This window comes from Melopsittacus undulatus, chromosome 19 (genome assembly GCF_012275295.1).
Source record: "Melopsittacus undulatus isolate bMelUnd1 chromosome 19, bMelUnd1.mat.Z, whole genome shotgun sequence".
In the NCBI taxonomy this organism is placed as follows: Eukaryota; Metazoa; Chordata; class Aves; order Psittaciformes; family Psittaculidae; genus Melopsittacus; species Melopsittacus undulatus.
Window position 1 is genome coordinate 702,359 of NC_047545.1, and position 19,030 is coordinate 721,388.

General features: G+C 66.1%; 2 protein-coding genes across 2 annotated transcripts; both read left to right on the plus strand.

The window, feature by feature from the left end:
* Nucleotides 1–1,356: 1,356 nt before the first annotated feature.
* LOC101869526 (microtubule-associated protein 1S) lies at nucleotides 1,357–8,411 on the plus strand. The gene is made up of 7 exons (XM_034070702.1): nucleotides 1,357–1,469; nucleotides 2,339–2,440; nucleotides 2,809–2,891; nucleotides 3,146–3,286; nucleotides 3,479–6,641; nucleotides 6,721–6,938; nucleotides 7,026–8,411. Exons 1-7 carry the CDS (start codon nucleotides 1,358–1,360, stop codon nucleotides 7,179–7,181), a joined length of 3,975 nt encoding a protein of 1,324 aa, XP_033926593.1. The 5' UTR covers nucleotide 1,357; the 3' UTR covers nucleotides 7,182–8,411.
* Nucleotides 8,412–9,649: 1,238 nt separating this feature from the next.
* On the plus strand, nucleotides 9,650–18,706 carry LOC115945294 (F-BAR domain only protein 1). The gene is made up of 29 exons (XM_034070774.1): nucleotides 9,650–9,739; nucleotides 10,547–10,602; nucleotides 11,067–11,154; nucleotides 11,746–11,837; nucleotides 11,918–11,992; nucleotides 12,093–12,234; nucleotides 12,325–12,477; nucleotides 12,570–12,674; nucleotides 12,928–13,026; nucleotides 13,127–13,223; nucleotides 13,319–13,363; nucleotides 13,457–13,529; nucleotides 13,610–13,631; nucleotides 13,711–13,765; nucleotides 13,845–14,023; nucleotides 14,107–14,131; nucleotides 14,221–14,280; nucleotides 14,360–14,402; nucleotides 14,528–14,619; nucleotides 14,698–15,249; nucleotides 15,781–15,899; nucleotides 16,005–16,110; nucleotides 16,184–16,295; nucleotides 16,376–16,531; nucleotides 17,038–17,170; nucleotides 17,259–17,458; nucleotides 17,720–17,784; nucleotides 17,865–18,029; nucleotides 18,488–18,706. The coding sequence occupies exons 3-29, from the start codon at nucleotides 11,128–11,130 to the stop codon at nucleotides 18,508–18,510; spliced, it is 3,015 nt and encodes a 1,004-aa protein (XP_033926665.1). The 5' UTR covers nucleotides 9,650–9,739; nucleotides 10,547–10,602; nucleotides 11,067–11,127; the 3' UTR covers nucleotides 18,511–18,706.
* Nucleotides 18,707–19,030: the final 324 nt, after the last annotated feature.

The window sequence follows — 19,030 nt, forward strand, 5'->3', positions numbered from 1 at the left end:
GTGGTGGGTGCCAGGAAGGGATCGTGGGGGCTTTGCACCCTGGTGGTGGAACCCATCCCAGCACCACAAACCCCTTGATCCCTCCAGCAGGGCTGGACCCTGAGCCAGGCACAGGGTGCGCCCTTAGGGGATGGGGCTGCTGGTTGGTGGGAGAGGATCCAGCACCAGCACCCAGAGCCTCGGGGTGAGGTGGGTCCGGATCCCGTGCGCATCCCAAGGGCTGACCCTGTGCTGCAGGTGGAGGCGCTGCAGGAGGTGCTGGGGAAGCTGGGGAGCAGGGAGCTGCCGGCGCTGGAGAAGAGGCTGAGCTGGGTGCCCTTGGTACGGCCGGGCCGGGGGGCGGTGGGGACTGAACCCCGGGGCTGGACCCTTTGGGTACCGGCGGTGGGTCCAGCCCCGGTGCTGACGGTGCCGCCCGCAGTGCGAGCCGGGGGAGCCGTGCGCAGTGCGGAAGGGAGCCCGGATCGGGAAGCTCTGCAGCTGCCCCCGCGGCACCGTCTGCAACCTCTTCATCCTCAAGTGCTCCTGAGGGACCGGGGATGCTGCCACCCGTTGGGATGCTGCTGGGTGCTTGGATGTGCGTGCACAGCACCCTGCTCCCTGCGGTGTGCCCAGGGCCACATTAAATGACTCAGATTCACAGCTCCTGCCTGCTCTTTTGGGGGATTCTGGGCACGGGGCTTGGGGGGCTCCGCACCCTGCTGTGGGTCCGTGTGGGGTGCACGGCAGGGGCACGGGGCCGTGCTCGGGGTGGGCCAAGGCGGTGTGGTGCTCATGGCATCGGTTACTGCTGCTCTGCTGGAGGCTGAAGGGCAGGGAAATGCTTTGGGAAGAGAGGTCGAGCATCCGCCAGGCCCCGCGCTGCATCGCACTGCACGGCCCATGGCCGCTCAGTCTGCAGCGCACTGCGCTCACTGCACAGCCCAGCCCTGCACTGCACAGCCCAGCCCTGCACTGCACAGCCTCGCCCCTGCGCTGCACCACGCAACCCCAGCACTGCAGTGCACTGCACAGCACAGCCCCACGCTGCTTCCCATCGCTGCATCGCGCACCCCCAGCTCCGCACTGGACTGAGCACCCCTTTCCCAGCACCGCACGGCACCCCTTATATCCTATAGCATTGCATTGTATTGTGTTGTATTGCATTGCATTGCACTGAGCCAGACCCCACCCGCGCCGACCCCACCCCTCCATTGCCCTTTTAAGACCACCCCCCCTTCCTCCGCGTTCCCCCAGTCCGTTTCCCCCGCCGCGCTATCCGATTGGCTGGCGGTGACATCAGTGGGCGGGGCTTGCCGGCGGTGACGCCGCTGGGGGGCGTGGCGAGGCCCGGCTGGGCGGGCGGGGGGCGCCGAAGATGGCGGCGGCGGCGGCTGCGGGCCCGCGCCGTTACTCGCTCCTGGCCATCGTGGGCGGCGGCTGCCACCGGCCTGGGCTCCTGGCGGCCGCTCTGCAGCAGCTGGAGCGAGGTGAGCCCGAGCCCGCACGGACCGGGGGGCTCCGCGGCCCCCCCCGGCCTGCCCCGGGCTTTGGAGCCCCCCCCAGCTCTGCGCCCCCTCCCAGCATCTCCACCCCCCCTAGAGCCCTCAGGATCTGCCTCCTCTCTGCCCCAGACCCCCCAAGATCTACCCCCCCGACCCCTAGGATCTGCCCCCTGCATCAGCCCCGCCAGACCCCAGCATCTTCCCGCAGACCCTCCCAGGATCTGCCCCCCCAGGTGCTGCCCCCATCCCCTGTCCCTGTGACCTGCCCCCCCCCATTAGCGATCGGTCCCCCCCTCCTCCAGAACCTTGTCCCCTGCAGCGGGGAGGGGGCTGGAACCACCGAGGGGGAGGGGGTGTCCGAGGCCATGGCATCGGAGCACCCCATGGAGCACCCCAAGTCATAGTGGGGGGGGACACCCCAGCATGGCCCCAGCACCTTGTGCAACCCCTGAGGGTTTGTGCCTTGCGCCATCGGTGGCCGAGAGCCGTTGGGGACACCCCCAAACCCCCCCCCCCACTATGGGGTCCTGAAGGGTTTGGGGGGGCGCTCTGGGGGTTCCCGTTCCCCCCACTGGGCACCAGCTCCTGTGGCACCGTTAATCCCTTTAAACATGACTTGGAATCGTGGCCTCGGGGCTGGGATTTGGGTTAGCAAAGCTGGAGCCGCCCTGAGTCACTGCGGAGGGTGCTCAGCACTGGGTGCATCACCCTCATACCGGGGCCTGGTTGGGGTCACCCCAAAAGCCAGCAGGGTGGGTTGGGGATGGGGGACACACACACACTGCAAGGGGACAGTGCTGCCACGTGGGTGCTGATGGAGCTGAGCCCCATCCTGTTCCCCCCCACCTTAAAAGGGATTCGCTCCTGGGACATCGACCTCTCCTCCTGCAACCTGGACGAGCAACTGAAGCTCTTTGTGTCCCGGCACTCGGCCACGTTCTCCAGCATTGTGAAAGGTAAAAGCCAAGGGGGGGGCACAGGCACCCTAACACCCCCCCCAGGGTGAGGTTAACTCATGGGGTGTGGGAGACCCCCCCAGCTTCTGCAGGAACAGGCTTTGCTTTGTGCCCCCCCCTTCCCATGGCCAAACCCCATGACTGCCCCACGTGAGAAACCACTTCCTTCCCCCACCTGGGGCAGGATGGGATTCCCATGGGAAGAAGGAGTAGGAGAAGGTGGAGACAGGGATACTGGGGCTGCTCCAATGCTGCTTCCCCATGTCCCCTTTGTCACACCCCCTGCAGGGGAGGGGGGGCTGTCTGTGTGTCCCTGTCCATCCCGTTCCCATGGCATGAGGATGGGTGTGAGCCCTGGCTCCCTGCAGGTCAGCGGACCCTCCACCACCGCGGGGATGTGCTGGAGACCCTGGTGCTGCTCAACCCCTCTGACAAGTCCTTGTGTGATGAGGTGAGAACTTGGGGGGGGGGGCAAGACACGTGGCCATGATCCCTTCGGAGCTGCTGGCACGGGGGTGCTGCAGGATGGAGCCTGGTGGCATCTTTGTGTCCACTCCATCCCTGTATCTCCCTCATACCTGTGTACCCCTCATCCCTGTGTCCACTCCATCCCTCTGTCCCCTCCATTCCCATGTTCTTCCTTCATCCCCATGTCCCCTCCATCCCCATGTCCCCTCCATCCTCACATCCCTGTCCTCTCCTCAGCTGCGGAACCTCATCACGGACGTGTCCCAGCACAAGCTGCTGGTGTTTGCGGGGCCCTGTGTGGAGGACACGGGGGAGCTGATGCTGCAGACAGGCTGCTTCTCCCTGCGGGACTTCATCCAGATCTTCACGGACAAGGAGGTGCGGTGCTGGGCACCCCCAGGAGGGACCTGCACGTTCCCCCCCTCCCTGCCTCCCAGCCCTGGCTGCATCCTGCCCTTTGGGGTGGGTGTGTGTGAGCCCATGGGGAGGATTCCCTGTGTTGCCAAAGGAGGGGGGCTGAGGCAGAGCACCCCTGGGTGCCACATCCCTCCTGATGCTGTCCCCTCACAGGTTGGGGAGATCCTGAGCTCTGCAGACCCCTCAGCCAAGGCCAGGTTGACCATCAGCTGCCCTGACTTTGGGGAATGGAAGGACTCGGGCTTGGACCATCACAACCTCCAGGACTTCATCGAGCTGCGTTACAACCCGGGTTGCATCCTGCCGGAGATGGAGGGGCTGGAGGAGTTCATGGAATACCTCTCGGAGTCACTGGAGCCCCAGTCCCCCTTTGACCTCCTGGAGCCCCCCACCATGGTGGGCTTCCTCAAGCTCTCCAAGCCCTGCTGCTATATCTTCCCGGGCGGGAGAGGGGACTCTGCTTTCTTCGCTGTCAACGGCTTCAACGTTCTGGTCAATGGAGGCTCTAATCCCAAATCCTCCTTCTGGAAGCTGGTGCGGCACCTGGACCGCATCGACTCCATCCTGGTGACCCACGCGGGCACCGACAGCCTGCCCGGTGTCAACAGCCTCCTGCAGAGGAAGCTGGCAGAGCTGGAGGAGGATCCATCCCAGGGCTCGCAGGGCAACGGGGACTGGGCAAAGAACCTCATCTCCCCGGAGCTGGGGGTCGTGTTCCTCAACGCCTCCGAGAAGCTGAAGGACATCGAGGGCAACTCCCGGGTGCTGAAGAGCTGCGACGAGGCTGCCCTGACCCTGCACTACCTGGAGAAGCTGGGCATCCGTCCCAACCTGCTGGCGCGGGACAGCGGGCCCCGCGCGGAGCCCACCGTGCTCTTCCAGAAGATGGGGGTGGGCCGGTTGGACATGTACGTCCTGAACCCCGTCAAGGGCACCAAGGAGCTGGAGTTTCTCCTGCAGCAATGGTCTGGTAACGGCTACCCCAAGGAGCAGGACCTGCCCTTGCAGTGCCTGACCTCGGTGTGCGCCCTGCTCGTCTGGCACCCCGTCAGCCCCTCCGAGAAGATCATCCGGGTCCTGTTCCCTGGCTGCACCCCCCAGGGCCGCATCCTGGAAGGGCTGGAGAAGGTGAAGCACTTGGAGTTCCTCAAGCACCCTGTGGTCACCAAGAATGATCTGAAGGGGCCGGCAGCATCCCAACCGGAGAAGCCGCTCAAGCAGAGGAGGGCAGAGAGCAAGGAGAGCCTCAAGTCTGCTTCCAAGCTCAGCTTGGTGGATGCTGGGGCACCAGTGCTGAAGGAGAAGACTCCAAAGTTGGAGAAGAAGGAGGTGAAGGCAGTGACCAAGGAGAAACCAAAACCCCTGGGGGAGACGGCCAGAGCAGGGTCAGAAGAGGAGAAAGCCAAGGAAGCTCGAGCCAAGCTGGACTCTGCGGTGGAGAAGCTGAAAGCGGATGCGAAGCTGAAGGTGAGCAAGGAGAAAGCAGTGCCCAAGAAGGAGCCTGTCCCTCGGAAGGAGGAGAAGAAGCCACCAAGGAAGGATGAGGGGAATGAGGTGAAGGCCGAGGCCAAGAAGGAGGTGAAAGTGGTGAAGAAGGAGGTGAAGGCTGAGATGCTGCGGAAGGATGCAAAGGAGACCAAGGCAGAGGCCAAGGCTCCTGCCAAGACCCCAGCCCGGAAAACACCAATCCCAGAGTCCCGCAAACCCCTGGCCAAGACTGGGAGCATCAAGAAGCCCCCACTCAAGAAGGAGCCCGAGAAGCCCAAGGCCAAAGCCCCTCACAGGGACACAGGGAGCAGGAAGGAGCTGGGGACATCAGACTGCTCCAAATCCTCCTCCCCTGAGGACATGGGGCCCGAGGCCTTGCTGGGGGCCGGTGGGAGGAGGAGGAAGGAGGAACCCACCGAGGGTGAGCTGGAGCCTCTGCCGCTGGGGAACGGAGCGAGCAGGGGGGACTCCTGCCTGGAGAATGGGCTGGAGGAGCCCGACAGCCCCCAGCGCTTCCGCTGTGCGGAGGGCAGCCCTCTGCGAGCTGTCTGCCCCCCGTCCCCCCTGGCCAAGACCCCCAAGAGTGACCGCAGCGTCAACTTCGACCTCACACCCACCGGGATGCTCAACCACGGCCCTGAGGGCGGCGAGGATGCTTGTGGCAGCTCCGAGGAGAAGACCCTGGAGATGATGTCCCCGGCCAGCTCGGGGCTGGCCAGTGCCGGGCACACTCCCTTCCACCAGTCCCCGGTGGATGATGGTGCAGAGGAGCCAGGCACTGGCACCAACCGGCAGCCGAACCCATGGCCCCCGAGCGGGGGCAAAGCACCGCAGGACGGCTCCGGTTCCGCCGGCTGCCTCTCGCTCAGCCCCTTCAAGGATGATGTCCCTGACGTGTCCCCCACCATCACCACCCCGTCCCTGCCGGCCGAGGTGGGCTCCCCTCACTCCACTGAGGTGGACGAGTCGCTCTCGGTCTCCTTCGAGCAGGTGCTGCCCCCCGTCAGTGAGTCCCCCCCGGAGGAGGGCAGGCGGTCCCGGGGGGGCACCGGGGGCACACCGGAGCCGGATGCCAGCACCAAGGGTGGGTTATCGCTGCCGCTGCGGCCGTGCCACCACCCACCGTGGGTTGATGGGGATGGGGGCCCGCGGCCCGGCCGCCGCTCTGACTCGCCCCACGACGTGGACCTGTGCCTGGTGTCACCCTGCGAGTTCGAGCATCCCAAGTCGGAGCGGTCGCCCTCGGCTGCTGCCAGCCCCCGGGAGCTGTCGGACAGTGACCCCTCCCAGGAGCTGCTGCAGCACCGAGGCCCGGGGGAGACCCCTCCCACCTCCGTCAGCGAGTCACTGCCGACCCTCTCGGACTCCGACCTCCCTCCGGCCGCCGAGGACTGTGCCTCCATCCTGGCCGATGGGCTGGAGTCGGATGAGGACTCAGAGCAGCCGCATCGCGGCACAGGCAGGGCCCGTGACCCCCTGCCGGCCCCCATGAAGGATCCCTGCCCCATCCCTGCCCAGCCTGGCATCTGCATGGTGGACCCCGAGGCGCTGCCAGCCGAGCAGAGCCGCGCTGGGAAGAAGGACACTCCCGGTAAGGTGAAGAGGACCCCGTCCCGGGGGGGCTCAGCACCCACCGCCCCAAGGGCTGATGCCCCTCGGCACCCCAACACAGCCCCCAAGGCCAGGACCCCCGCCAGCAGTGCCCGGGACAGTGGTGACAAAGCCAGGCTGCTCCTTGGGGACAAGAAGGGCCTTTCCAGTGGGGACGCCCGCACCATGGGATCCACTCGCAGCGCTGGAGCCCGAGCTGGCCAGGCTTCACCCGCAGGTACGGGGCTGGGTGGGGATGGGGATGCTCCAGCTCCGGTGTCCATGGGGCTCACAGCGCTGTACCCCCATCCCTACAGGCACACAGGCTGCAGCCCCCCCGAGCCCCCCGGTCTACGTGGACCTGGCTTATCTGCCCGGCTCCTGGAGCGCCCGCACTGTGGATGAGGAGTTCTTCCGGCGTGTCCGGTCCCTCTGCTATGTGGTCAGTGGGGATGACCACCTGAAGGAGGGGGTCCTGCGGTCCCTGCTCGATGCTCTGCTTGCCGGCAAGCACCAGTGGGGCACTGACATCCAGGTGAGCCCCCCCCACTCCGACATGGGATACCCGGAGCGATGGGATCAGCCCCTTCCCAGTGCGGTGACGGTGATGGTGTCTTTGCAGGTGACCTTGATCCCCACCTTTGACTCACTGGTGATGCACGAGTGGTACCAGGAGACCCACGACCAGCAGCAGGAGCTGGGCATCACAGTGCTGGGCAGCAACAGCACCGTGGCCATGCAGGATGAGACCTTCCCTGCCTGCAAGGTGGAGTTCTGAGGGGTTTTTATGGGGGGGGCCACAGTGTGGGCTTCATCCTCATCCTCTTCCTCCTCTATGAGCCTCCTCCAGCCCCCATCCACACCCAGTGTCTGTATCAGCCCCTGGCTGCTGTGGCTCAGAGGGGAGGGAGATGGGGTCTTTTCCGCCCCCCCCCCCAGGACTGTGAAGGGTTCCCCCCAGCCCACAGCACCCACATGCTGCACCCTCACATGCTGCGTGGATCCTGCATGCCCACGCCTGAGCCATGCACTCCTCACTCTGCACCCACTGCCATCCTCTGGGGGGGGGGGCACTGAGGGACCAGGATGGGGGGACCCTGCCTTTTTGGGGTGGGGGGACAACGACAGGATCCATGTGTGTGTGTGCGTGTCCTGCATCCAGCAGTGGTGCTCCAATGAACAGGGTACATCTTGTCATTTGCTGTTCCTACCCCCCCCAACCTGGACAAGCCACTACTGCCACCCCCCCCCGCATCCACAGCCCTGCCCTTGGCATGAGGGGGAGTCCAGGTCTCCTTCTGGGGGGGCTGTGGTTGCTGCTGCCATGGGCTTTGTCCCTCACACCTTGAGTCTTGTGTGTGTGTGTGTGTGTCCGTCCCCTTGGGCACAACCAGCCCCTATGTCCCCCCCACTTCACATGCAGCAGCTTTTGGGGGGGGGGTGGGTTCCGTCCTCCCCCCAGGCTGAGACCCTTCATTCACCTCCAGACTGTTGAGAAACCAAATGTTCCAGGTGGTTTTAAGGGGGGATTTTGTGAGTGGAGAGCAAAGGGGCAGGGGGTGGGTCAGATCCTGCCTCCCCCTCTTCATCCCCCCCCACCCCCCTGCTGGAGCAAACACTAAACCTGTTTTATAGGAGGCTCCCGGCGGCTTCTTTTTGTAATGACTTTTTAAGAAAAAGCTTAAAAAAACCATAGAAAAAGCAAAAACTGAACAAAAACCAAACGTGGTTCTATGGGGTTGGGATATTTATCTGTAGCCCCCCCAACCCCGGGGGCTTTTACCTTGGATTGTATTGTCCTGTGTGTTCAGGGAAGGGGGGGGACTGAATGTTTCACCTGTAGTGCTTTATATATTTCTTTCTTAGCTGGAAGCTGGGTTGGAGGGGGGGGAAGAGGGGGGGTGTTAAATGCCGGCTCCCCCCCCCCAGCCCCTTTCCATGGATGCCGGCACACTCCCTGTCTTGCACGCCACGTTAATGTGTTGAAATGAGCATTAAAGAGAGGATAGCTCCGGCCTCGCTGCCTCCTGTGCTGTGCGGGGGGGGGGGGGTGTGTGTTCCTAGGCCTTGGGAGAGGTGGGGGGGGGCACCATGGGTTGCTGCAGGAGGGCTTGGGGGTGCTGGGGTGAACGGTGTGGGGGATGCTGTGAGGTCGCATCCTGCACTGTGCAAGGGGCTTGGGGGAGGGGGGTCCGGAGCATGGCCCTGGGGGGGGATGTGTGGATGTGGGGCTGAAGGGGGGAGATGGGGGGCATGGGGAGGGGGGGATGCAGGCTGGGGGGATTGGAGCGGGGCTGGCGCGCCAGCGCGCTGAGGATGGATGGATGGATGTGGGGTTGCCATGACAACTGCATCCCCATCCTCATCCCCATCCAAACGCCCCCGGCCTGCAGAGGAGGGGGCTGCAGCCGCTGCCTCCGCACGGGGAGGGGGAGTTGGAGCCTCATTGGTGCTGGGAGGGGGGAGCTTGTCCCACGGGCCCGTGTCCCGCTAATGGGGCTGAACCCCCACCTTGGACCGTGGAACCAAGCCCCACCCTCCCCCCTAAACCCACCCCCAACACTGCCTCCCCCTTCCCCAAAATCTCCCTGGTGGGGCCGTGGCAGCGCCATGGGGAGGGGGCTCCGTGCTGCTGGGGGGTCCCTGGGACGGAGGCCGGTTGCGACTCCAGCGCCGGGGCTGGGGGGAGGGCCGGGGCTGTTCCCTGTGCTGTCGCTGTCACCGTCCCGCTCCGGCACCGCAGGACAAGGGACAATGTGGAGCCCGCCCAGCCCCGGTTACCCCGGTGTGGGCCTGGGTCCCCATCTCGGGGTGGGGGGGGTTGATTTCCCCGGTTCCCGGTCCCCACCACCGAGAGCAGCCCCCGGCCGCGCAGCTGCGCCCGGTGTCAGCCGGAGCCGGGGCATGAGCTCAGCGGGGTGCGAGGCACCGGGTGGCACCGGCTGGACCGCAGCGGGTGCGGGTGCGAGCGGCTGCACCGGGCGCCCCGTGGGGCTGGGGACAGCAGCGGGTCCCGGTGCCTCGGGGCCGGCTCCGCATCACCCGCATCCCCCCCCAGCCCCGCACCAAACCCCGCGCTGTTGGGCGGCGGCCGCTTTAAAAATGCAAATCAGCCCCCTCCCCGCGCGCGGCGCGGCGGCGGCTCAGCCAATGAGAAGCGGTCGCTGCTGGCTGCGGTAACCGCTGCCGGGCGCTAGGACCAATCGCGACGCGGCGCGGCGGGAGGGGGGCGTGGCCTCAGCCACCCCCGCCCCCGGCGCGGTCCCGTTCCGGAGCGCGCGTCTCGGAGCGGGCGCGGGGCGGTGGCGGAGCGGGCTCGGGGCCGGAGCCCCGCAGGTGAGTGCGGCCCCGCAGCCCCCCGCGGCCCCCCCCGCGGCCCCCCCCGCGGCCCCCCCCCCTGCTCCCGCAGCATCCCCCGGGGCAGCCCCGCTCCGGACGGACCCCTCCGCGCTGTGTGCCCCCCCCCCTCCCATAATAATCCCCCTCCTTCCTCCCCCCGCCCTCCCCGCATGGCCGCTCCCGGTGCTGCGGGCACCCCCCGGTGCGGGGCTCGCTGCTTTCCCTCCTTATTCTGGAAGGAGCATCCCCCCCCACCCCGTTCACGCTCCGACCTCCCGCCAATGGAGCCGCTGCACGGGGGTGCCGGGGTGCACGGATCCCCCCCTTCCATGAGCAGCCCCCCCCTGCCCTGTAGCTGCAGCCGGGGTGGGTCCAGCCCCCCCCGGAGCTCCCGCACCCCCGCCGGTGAAGGTCACCGCTGCGGTGCCCAAGGGCTGCCCTATTGGGGTGTCCGGGGGGGGGCCCTGCCGCAGCACGGAGGGATGCTGAGTGTCCCGTGTCCGTGTTCCACAACCCCCCCCCCCCCGGTGCCCCCCGTTCCTCTCGGGGCCGCTGCCGCCTCCGGGGGGGACTGAGCGGGGGGTTCGTGGCGGCTGCGGCCGCTCGGGACCGGCCGCGGGTTGGGGTCCGGTACTGGGACCCCCCCTCCCCTCCCGGCCCCGCTCTTGCTCCATCCTGCCCGGGGGGGGGGTGGGATCGCGCTGAGCCCGCCCCACTCATGACACAGGTGGCTGAGCCCGTGCGGAGGCGCTGGGGGGGTCGGGGTTGTGCCCTCACCGCTCCTTTCCTTCCTTCCACCCCAAGACCCCCTGCGGACAAGGATGATCGGGGGGGGCCCTGGAGCCCCCAAGCAGCCCACGGTGAGTGGAGTCCGTCCCCCCCCATCCCACCAACCCCCAGCCATGCACCAGCCGTTGGGTTTCCTGTTTATCTGTGATGGGGAGCAGGGCCGGGTGGGGGAGACACACACACACAACTTGGGGGTCCCCCTGTTCAGTGCTGCGGGGGGGGGGGCGCTGCTCTGATGTGGGACCCCCAGCATGGATGAGTGCATTTGGGGTGCAGCCTGGGGGGGGGCCGCTTGTGGGGGGAAGAGGCTGTCGGGGGAGGCGGGGTTGATTTTGGGGGGGCCATTGGGAGCAGCCGCCACCATGCAGCAGCAGCAGCAGCTCATCTATTATTTAGCTGCGTATCTGGTGTCAGGCCCGAGCGCTGCCCTGGTGCCCCCCCCCGGGCGCTGCACACCTTGGGGAGGGGGGTACAGCCTGGGGGGGGACCCTCAACGCGCCCCCTCCCAACCCAGTAAGAGCCAATGTTTCCATAGGGCATCGGGAGCTGAGCTGGGGGGGTCCCCACGCTGCTGCCTCCCCCCTTCCTCCTCCAAGATGTCCTACTTCACCGAGCACTTCTGGGTAAGCCTGGACCCCCCTATGGGTGCCCCTGACCCATGGGTGCCCCCCCACCATGGGTGCCCCCATCTATGGGTGCCTCTGCTCTTCCCAGGCCTCGCTGCCCACAGCTCTCGGGGGGGAGGGAGTGTTTCATGGCCACCATTTGCCCCAATGCCTTCATTAACGCTGTGTATTAATTGCTATGGGGAGGGGGCGATGGGTTCTCATGGGCCACCCCCTCCCCGGCCATGGTTCTGTACCTGACCCATCCCCTCACCATGGGGATCCCTATCCTAGCACTGGGGGGGGGGAAGTTGGCATCGCCAGAGCGTGGCCTTTGCTTCCTGGTTCGTCTCTGCCGGTGTCTGGCATCTTCCTGCATCATCCCCTTCCCGCTGCCTCAGTTTCCCCATGTGGGGCCATCAGCACCCTGCACCCACAGCCTGGATATGGGGGGGCACAAGCAGGCAGCACCCACGATAGCACCCAGCCGGGGGGGGGTCCTGCAGGACACCCTGTCTGTGGTGTTTCCGCCCCAAACGGTGCTTCCTGTTGTGCACCCGTGGTGGCACCAGCCCAGGGGGCACTGGGTGGGATTTGGTTCCCTGCCAGGGTGAGAAGAACCACGGCTTCGATGTGCTCTACCACAACATGAAGCATGGGCAGATCTCCACCAAGGAGCTGGCTGACTTCGTCCGCGAGAGGTACCCGGAGTGGGATGTGAGGGGCTCAGGGGGGGTCTCCGGCATCACCAGGCTCCGTCCCCAGCATCTCCTGTCCCCAGGGCTGCCATCGAGGAGAACTATGCCAAGGCTATGGTGAAGCTGTCTAAGATGGCCACCAACGGGACCCAACTGGGGTGAGCAGGGGTCTGGAGCATCCCGTGATGGTTGAGAAGTGGGGACCCTGCTCATCCCTGCCCCGCTGTCGTGTCCGTTCCCCCCCCCCGCTGATCCCAGGACCTTTGCTCCGCTCTGGGAGGTTTTCCGCATCTCCTCGGACAAACTGGCCCTTTGCCACTTGGAGCTGATGAAGAAGCTCCACGACCTCATCAAGGAGATCTCACGCTACGGCGAGGAGCAAGGCCGGGTGCACAAGAAGGTACCACATCATCCCCCCCTCCATCCTCCCCATTGCACCCCAAACCCCCCCCCCCGTCCCCAATTCTGCCCTATGTGTTTCCATCCCCAGTCCAAGGAGGAGGTGTCAGGGACACTGGAGGCTGTCCAAATGCTGCATGGGGTGGCCCAGTTGCTGCCCAAATCCAAGGAGAGCTACCACAGCAAGTGCCAGGAGTACGAGCGGCTCCGCAAGGAAGGCACCAGCCAGAAGGAGATCGACAAGGTGGATCCTGCCCCATGTCTGTGGCCTCCCCATGGGTATCCTGGTCCCTGTCCCACCATGGGGGGGCTCATTCCCATCGCCTGGTCCCACAGGCAGAGCTCAAGTCCAAGAAGGCCGGAGAGGCTCTGCGGAGGGCGGTGGACAAATACAACGCTGCCCGCGCTGACTTTGAGCAGAGGATGCTGGACTCGGCCATGGTGGGTGGCACTGGTGGCCTTGGGGACCCCTTTCTCCATGGGGCAGGGCCACCCTGGCTGAGCCCCATGCCCTGGTGATGCCAACCCTGCTCTCTGGGGCTGAGCCCCATTCCTTGGCTTGTGCCCCCACCTGCCTGGCCACCCTTCCCTGGGAATTCTGTTCCTTGGGGCTGTGTCCTCATTGCCTGGGCATGGAACCGCTGGGGACATCCCACCCTGCCTGGCTGAACCCCTTCCTCATCCCTGCTCCCAGCGCTTCCAAGAGGTGGAAGAAGCCCACCTGCGCCACATGAAGGGTCTCATCGGCTCCTACTCGCACTCCGTGGAGGACACCCATGTCCAGATAGGGCAGGTGAGTCCCCAGAGGGGTGAACAGCAACGGGGACCCCCCTCTCCGAGCTGCATCCCCCCCTCTTCACTGTGTCCCCCTCATCCCGCTGCTTCCTTCGCAGGTGCATGAGGAGTTCAAGCAGAACGTGGAGAACATCGGCACCGAGATGCTGCTGCGGAGGTTTGCAGAGAGCAAGGGCACAGGGCGAGAGCGGCCAGGTGAGGTGGGGGGGTCCCCCCTTTCGCACCGGGGTGATGGATGCTCCCTGTCCTTACATGAGGGTCCTCATGGCTCATCCTGCTCTCGCCTGCAGGGGTGCTGGACTTTGAGGAGTACCGGCTGGCCCCAGCGCAGGAAGGCAAGTACGTCTGCACCCACAGCCCCATGGTGGGGATTGTGGGGTAGGGGGGGGCCGCTCACCACTCTGTGCCCTCCCCACACTCCAATCCAGGACCCAAGAGGAGCCGCAGTAAAGCGTTCCGTATCCCTGGGTTGAGCCGTAAGGAAAGGGACCGTGATGCTGGGTAAGATCCCTCTCTGTGTCCCTGCATCCCCACATCCCTTCCCAGCTCCGGTACCCAACACGATCCCTGTTGTTCCTCAGGGAATCCCTGGATGCAGAGGTGGTGAGTATCCCAGTGCCAACACCGGGGTTGGTTTTCCCCGCGCTGGGAAGCAAACCCCTCCCTGAGCATCCCCCTGCAGGGCTGCCCGGAGGTGGATGAGGATGGGTTCACCGTGCGCCCCGATGTCACCCGCAGTATCCTTGTGTTGGAGCGGGGGGGGGGGGGCAGTTTTGGGGTGTCTGAGCATTGGGTGTTGCCTTGACGGGGGTCCAGGTGAGGTGGAAAACCACGGCTGCTCCTCCAGCGATTCCGACTATGACGAGGATGAGCCCCGCAAGTTCTATGTCCACATCAAACCCGTGCAGCCCCGGGAAGCGCTCGGCAGTGCTGAGGCCACCATGGAGCAGCTAAAGGCCACCGTGGGGAACCTCATCCTGCCCCCCAGCATCGGGGTGAGCTTGGGGGGGGTGGCAGGAAGGGTCCTCAGGGACTCTGTGCCGGGGCCAACTGATCCCATGTCCCCATTCTCTTGCAGGGCACTGTCAAGAGGCAGTCGTCCCGTAAGTGCCACTCCAGAGGCTTGGAGCAGCTTTAGGGGACCCCCCTGGCTCCATGTCCCCCAATGCTGCCTGTCCCTGTCCCTCCACAGGGCATGTGGCATCTCTGACCCCAGCCCCAAGTGATGACTCTGAGGGGACACTGGCAGCAGGTCAGGCTGTGCTGGGGGGAGTGCTGGGGTGTGGGGTGCTGCCGTTGTGCAGCACCCACCGTGTCCCCTCTCCCCATAGGTGACAGTGCAGGGAGGGGGTGCCCAGAGATGCAGATGAGCAGGTAAGGGCTGAGCGGGGCGCTGTGGGGTGATGCCTCCTGTGCCACCCCCAGTCCCCTCTCGGGGGGGGGGGGGGTGTGTGCATCCGGATGGGTGCTGAGCCCCCTGCGCTCTGTGCCCGGCGCAGTGGCCCTGGGAAGGCTCCCCCCGGCGCAGCCCCCCCCGCTGCTCTCTTCGGGCCCCCGCTGGAATCGGCTTTTGAAGCGGAGGAGTTCCCGGGTGAGGACTGGGGGGTCCATGGGGCCGCCCCCGGCGCTCGGGTGCCCTGGCGCTGACACCGAGGGGGTTTCCCCGCAGCCCCCCGCGCCTACGTCCTCACCTCCTCCTCCTCGCCCTTCTCCTCCTCGTCCCCGGAGAACGTGGAGGACTCGGGGCTGGATTCCCCCTCGCACCCCGCGCCCGGACCCTCTCCGGACTCCAGGCCCTGGACGCCGCAGCCGGGGACGCCTCAGAGCCCCCTCCCCAAGCAGAGCAGCCCCCCCCCATCGGCGCTGCCGCGGCCCCGCAGCCCCTCCGGCCGCCTCCCGGAGCCCCCCGGCTTCGCCGTCGGCCCCGGAGCCGAGGGGTTATGGGGGGACGCGGCGCGGGGGTCCCGGGGCCGCAGCAGCCGCACGGGGCCCCGAGAAGCTCCCTCGCCAGACCCCTTCGGGGAGCCGCTGCCGTGGGGCCGGCCCCGCAGCCCCGGCGGGGACCGGCCCCGTCCTTCCTCCAACTCCGCTTCCTCCTCCTCCTCCTCCCCGGCGCCGCCCAGCGCGGGGGACACCTCCAGCCCCTCGCCATGGACCTGCCAAGGGTCGGGGTCCGGCCTGAGCGAGGGCAGCGCGGCCGGGGCTCCCCCCCCGCAGCCGGGTGAGTGACAGGGGTGCAGGAGCTGCCCCCGTTACCCTTCACTCTGTGTTCCCCTGCCCGCCCCCAGCCTAGGGTCACCTTAAGAACAGGGCTGAGACCGGATCAAGCTCATTGCACTGCTGAGACCCCTTAGAGCACCCCTGGGAGTTTCTGCCGTGGTGGTACCCAGCACCCAGCCCCCCATCACTGCATCCCCAGCTCCCAAGGATGCCCAGACCCCCTGGGAGCCCCAAAACCCCATGTACCCAGCACCCAGCTCCCCATCACTGCATCCCCAGCTCCCAAGGATGCCCAGACCCCCTGGGAGCCCCAAAACCCCATGTACCCAGCACCCAGCTCCCCATCACTGCATCCCCAGCTCCCAAGGATGCCCAGACCCCCTGGGATCCCCAAAACCCCATGTACCCAGCACCCAGCTCCCCATCACTGCATCCCCAGCTCCCAGGGATGTCCACATGTCCCCAGGAAAGCACCCCAACACACAGCTCCCCATCACCACCTATTTCTTTGTCCTGTCCCCCCCTCCCTCAGATGCTGCCCCCACTTGGCCCAGTGCAGCCCCCCGGGACGTCCCACTCGTGGCCCCCCCACGCCGCTCCCGCACCAAGAGGCCGGCTGCTGGGCCGGCTGCAGGCAGCAACAGTGACCTGGTGCGTGGCCAGGGATGGGGTGAAGGGGGGGCCGGGCTGTGGGACCCCACACCCCCATGGTGGGGGTCAAACCCAGACCCCCCCCAATGCTGCCTTGCCTTGCAGTCTCGCTCACTGAGCCCCTCGCCCTCCTGGAGCTGTGGCCCCTCACACTCAGCACCTGCCAGCCTGGGTGAACGTGGCTTCTTTGCTGTGTCCCAGCCAGCACTCGGTGGGTTTTGGGGGGGGGGGGGTAATGGGTTTTGGGGATTCCAACCGAGCTCTGATCCTGTCCCCATCCCCAGGGCTGTCGCGGGGTCCCAGCCCCGTGGTGCTGGGCTCACAGGATGCGCTGCCCGTGGCCACTGCCTTCACTGAGTACATCCATGCGTACTTCAAGGGGCGAGATGCTGACAGGTATGGGGGTGCTGGGGGGGGTTCAGGGGTACCCCCCGAGCACTGCACCCCACCGCTGACCCCCGGCCTGTCCCCGGCAGCTGCCTGGTGAAGGTGACGGGGGAGCTCACCATGTCCTTCCCTGCTGGCATCATCCGTGTCTTCAGTGGGAGCATGGCCCCCCCCGTGCTCAGCTTCCGCCTGCTCAACACTGGCACCATCGAGCAGTTCCTGCCCAACGCTGAGCTGCTCTACAGGTACCTGGGGACACGGGGGCACTGTGGCAGGACAGGGACACCCCGGCTAGTATTGGGGTACCGGGTGTGCCTGGGGGGATGCAGGGACTGTGGTGGATGCAGTGATGGGGAGCTGGTATTTGGGTACTTGTGGATCATGGGCACCCTGGGAGGTGGTGGGTGCTGTAATGGGGAACTCTTGGTGGGGTACAGAGAGTGCCAGGAGGGCACAGGTGTCCTAGGAGAGGACATGCACACTGATGGGGACCTGGGTATCGGGGTGCTTGGTTTCCTGGGAACATCTCTGGAAGCTGGGAGAAGCTGGGGTACATGGGGTTTTGGGGTTCCCAGGGGTTCTGAGCATCCCTGGGAGCTGGTAGATGCAGCGATGGGGAGCTGGGTACCAGAGATCCCAGAGGTTCTGAGCATCCTTGGGAGCTGGTAGATGCAGCGATGGGGAGCTGAGTGTTGGGGTGCCGTGTTCCGGGGTGCCCAGGCACTGGTGCTCACTGACCCCATCCTGGCAGTGACCCATCCCAGAGCGATCCCAGCACCAAGGACTTCTGGCTGAACATGGCCGCGCTCACCGGGCACCTGCAGAAGCAGGCGGAGCAGAGCCCGGCCGCCTCCTACTACAACGTGGCTCTGCTCAAGTACCAGGTGAGCCCATGGAGGGGACAGAGCCGGTTCCCTGCTCCTGGGGTCAGGGGGGTCTCACTGCCCCCTGAACCCCCCCCGGTCTCCCCAGTTCTCAAGGCTGGGCCCCAGCTCGGCGCCGCTGCGGCTCTGTGTGCACTGGGACTGCACCCCGGGCACCACGAGGGTCAGCATCGAGTACGGCTACAACGGGGCTGCACTGGCGCTGCCTGTGCCCCTCGCCAACGTCCACGTCCTGCTGCCTGTGGATGAGCCCATCACCAACCTGCGGCTGCAGCCTGGGGCCAGCTGGTGAGAGCAGGGAGGGGGGATGCAGGATGCACGGATGCAGGATGCAGGGATGCAGGATGCACGGATGCATCCCCCAGGGGACCCTGAGCTGGGAGATGTGGGTGCTGATGAGGTGAGGGAGGAGGAATGAGGGTTAAAGCAGGAGGGGATCAGGGAGCTTGGGGACACTGGGATGTGGGTGCTGATGGGGTGAGGGAGGAGGAATGATGGTTAAAGCAGGAGGGGATCAGGAGGATTGGGGCCATTTCTGTGTCTTGGCAGGAACCTGGAGGAGAAGAGGCTGCTCTGGAGGCTGCTGGATGTGCCCAGTGCCGCGGGGCAGGGAGGTGAGGACAGAGGGGACTGGGAGCAGGACCTGGGCTCGTTCCCCACAGCCCCCCCAACCCCTGTGCTGTGCCCCCCCCAGGCTGTGGCCGGCTCTCGGCCAGCTGGGAGCCCCTGTGTGGGCCCAGCAAGCCCAGCCCCGTGGCAGCACAGTTCAGCAGTGAGGGCAGCACGCTGTCGGGTGTTGAGGTGGAGCTGGCGAGCGCCGGGTACCGCATGTCCCTGGTCAAGAAGAGGTTTGCTACAGGTAGGGCTGGATGGGAGCCATGGCGGGGGGGGGGGGGGGGTCAGGATCCTCTCCTCATCCCCTCTGGCCACAGGGTACATGGGGTCCCTTCCTTGGAGAGGAGAGGGTCCATTCCTTACTGTTTGGGGTGTATGGGGTCTCTTTCCTAGGGCACACAAAGGTCCCTTCCCTGCTCCTCATGGCCCTGGGATGCACGGGGTCCCTTTTCCACGGTGGATGGGGTCACTTCTCTAGGGTGCACCAGGGTCTCTTACCTGCTCCCTATGTATGGCCCTGGGGTGCATGGGGTCCCCTCCCTACCACCCCGAGCTCCATTTCCCCCTTCCTGGGTGATCTCCATAGTGATGCCCAGCTCAGAAGGGTGGAGGCTGAGCCCTGGCCCTGGGGCAGTGATCATCCCTGTGCTGGATACGTGTCCCCAGCCCTTGCAGCTGCATCTCACCCCTTTTCCTCCACAGGGATCTATCTGGCGGGGTCCTGAGCTGCCCTCACCCCAGGCTTCCCCTTTGGTTGTGTGTGAAACACTGGATGGAGGCCGGCTGGGGAGGGGGTACTGCCGTGTGGGAGCCCCCCTCCTCTCCCTCCTCATCTCCCTCTGGCCTCCCCTGCTCCGTGGCTGTCACTGCATCCCCTCTGCCCTCCCCTGTGCTGTGACGGGAGCAGGAGCTGCTCTTTTATTAAACACTTTATTTTCTAACCCCCTCCCCTCACTTGGCTCCCACCTGCGGTGTACCCCGGTGCCCATCCCCGTGGCCTCTGGGCTGCTCCATGGCAACGGGGCTCCGGGATGCGGCAAACTGAGACAGGGAACAGGTGGCGCTTGGCTGAGGGCTTGCATCTGGGGTGCTGCTGCCCAGTGTGCTGGGTGGATGGATAGAGGGAGGGATGGAGGGAGGGAGGGATGGAGAGAGGGAGGGATGGAGGGAGGGATGGAGAGAGGGAGGGATGGAGAGAGGGATGGAGGAGAGAGGGAGGCAGGGAGGGAGGGAGGCAGGGAGGGA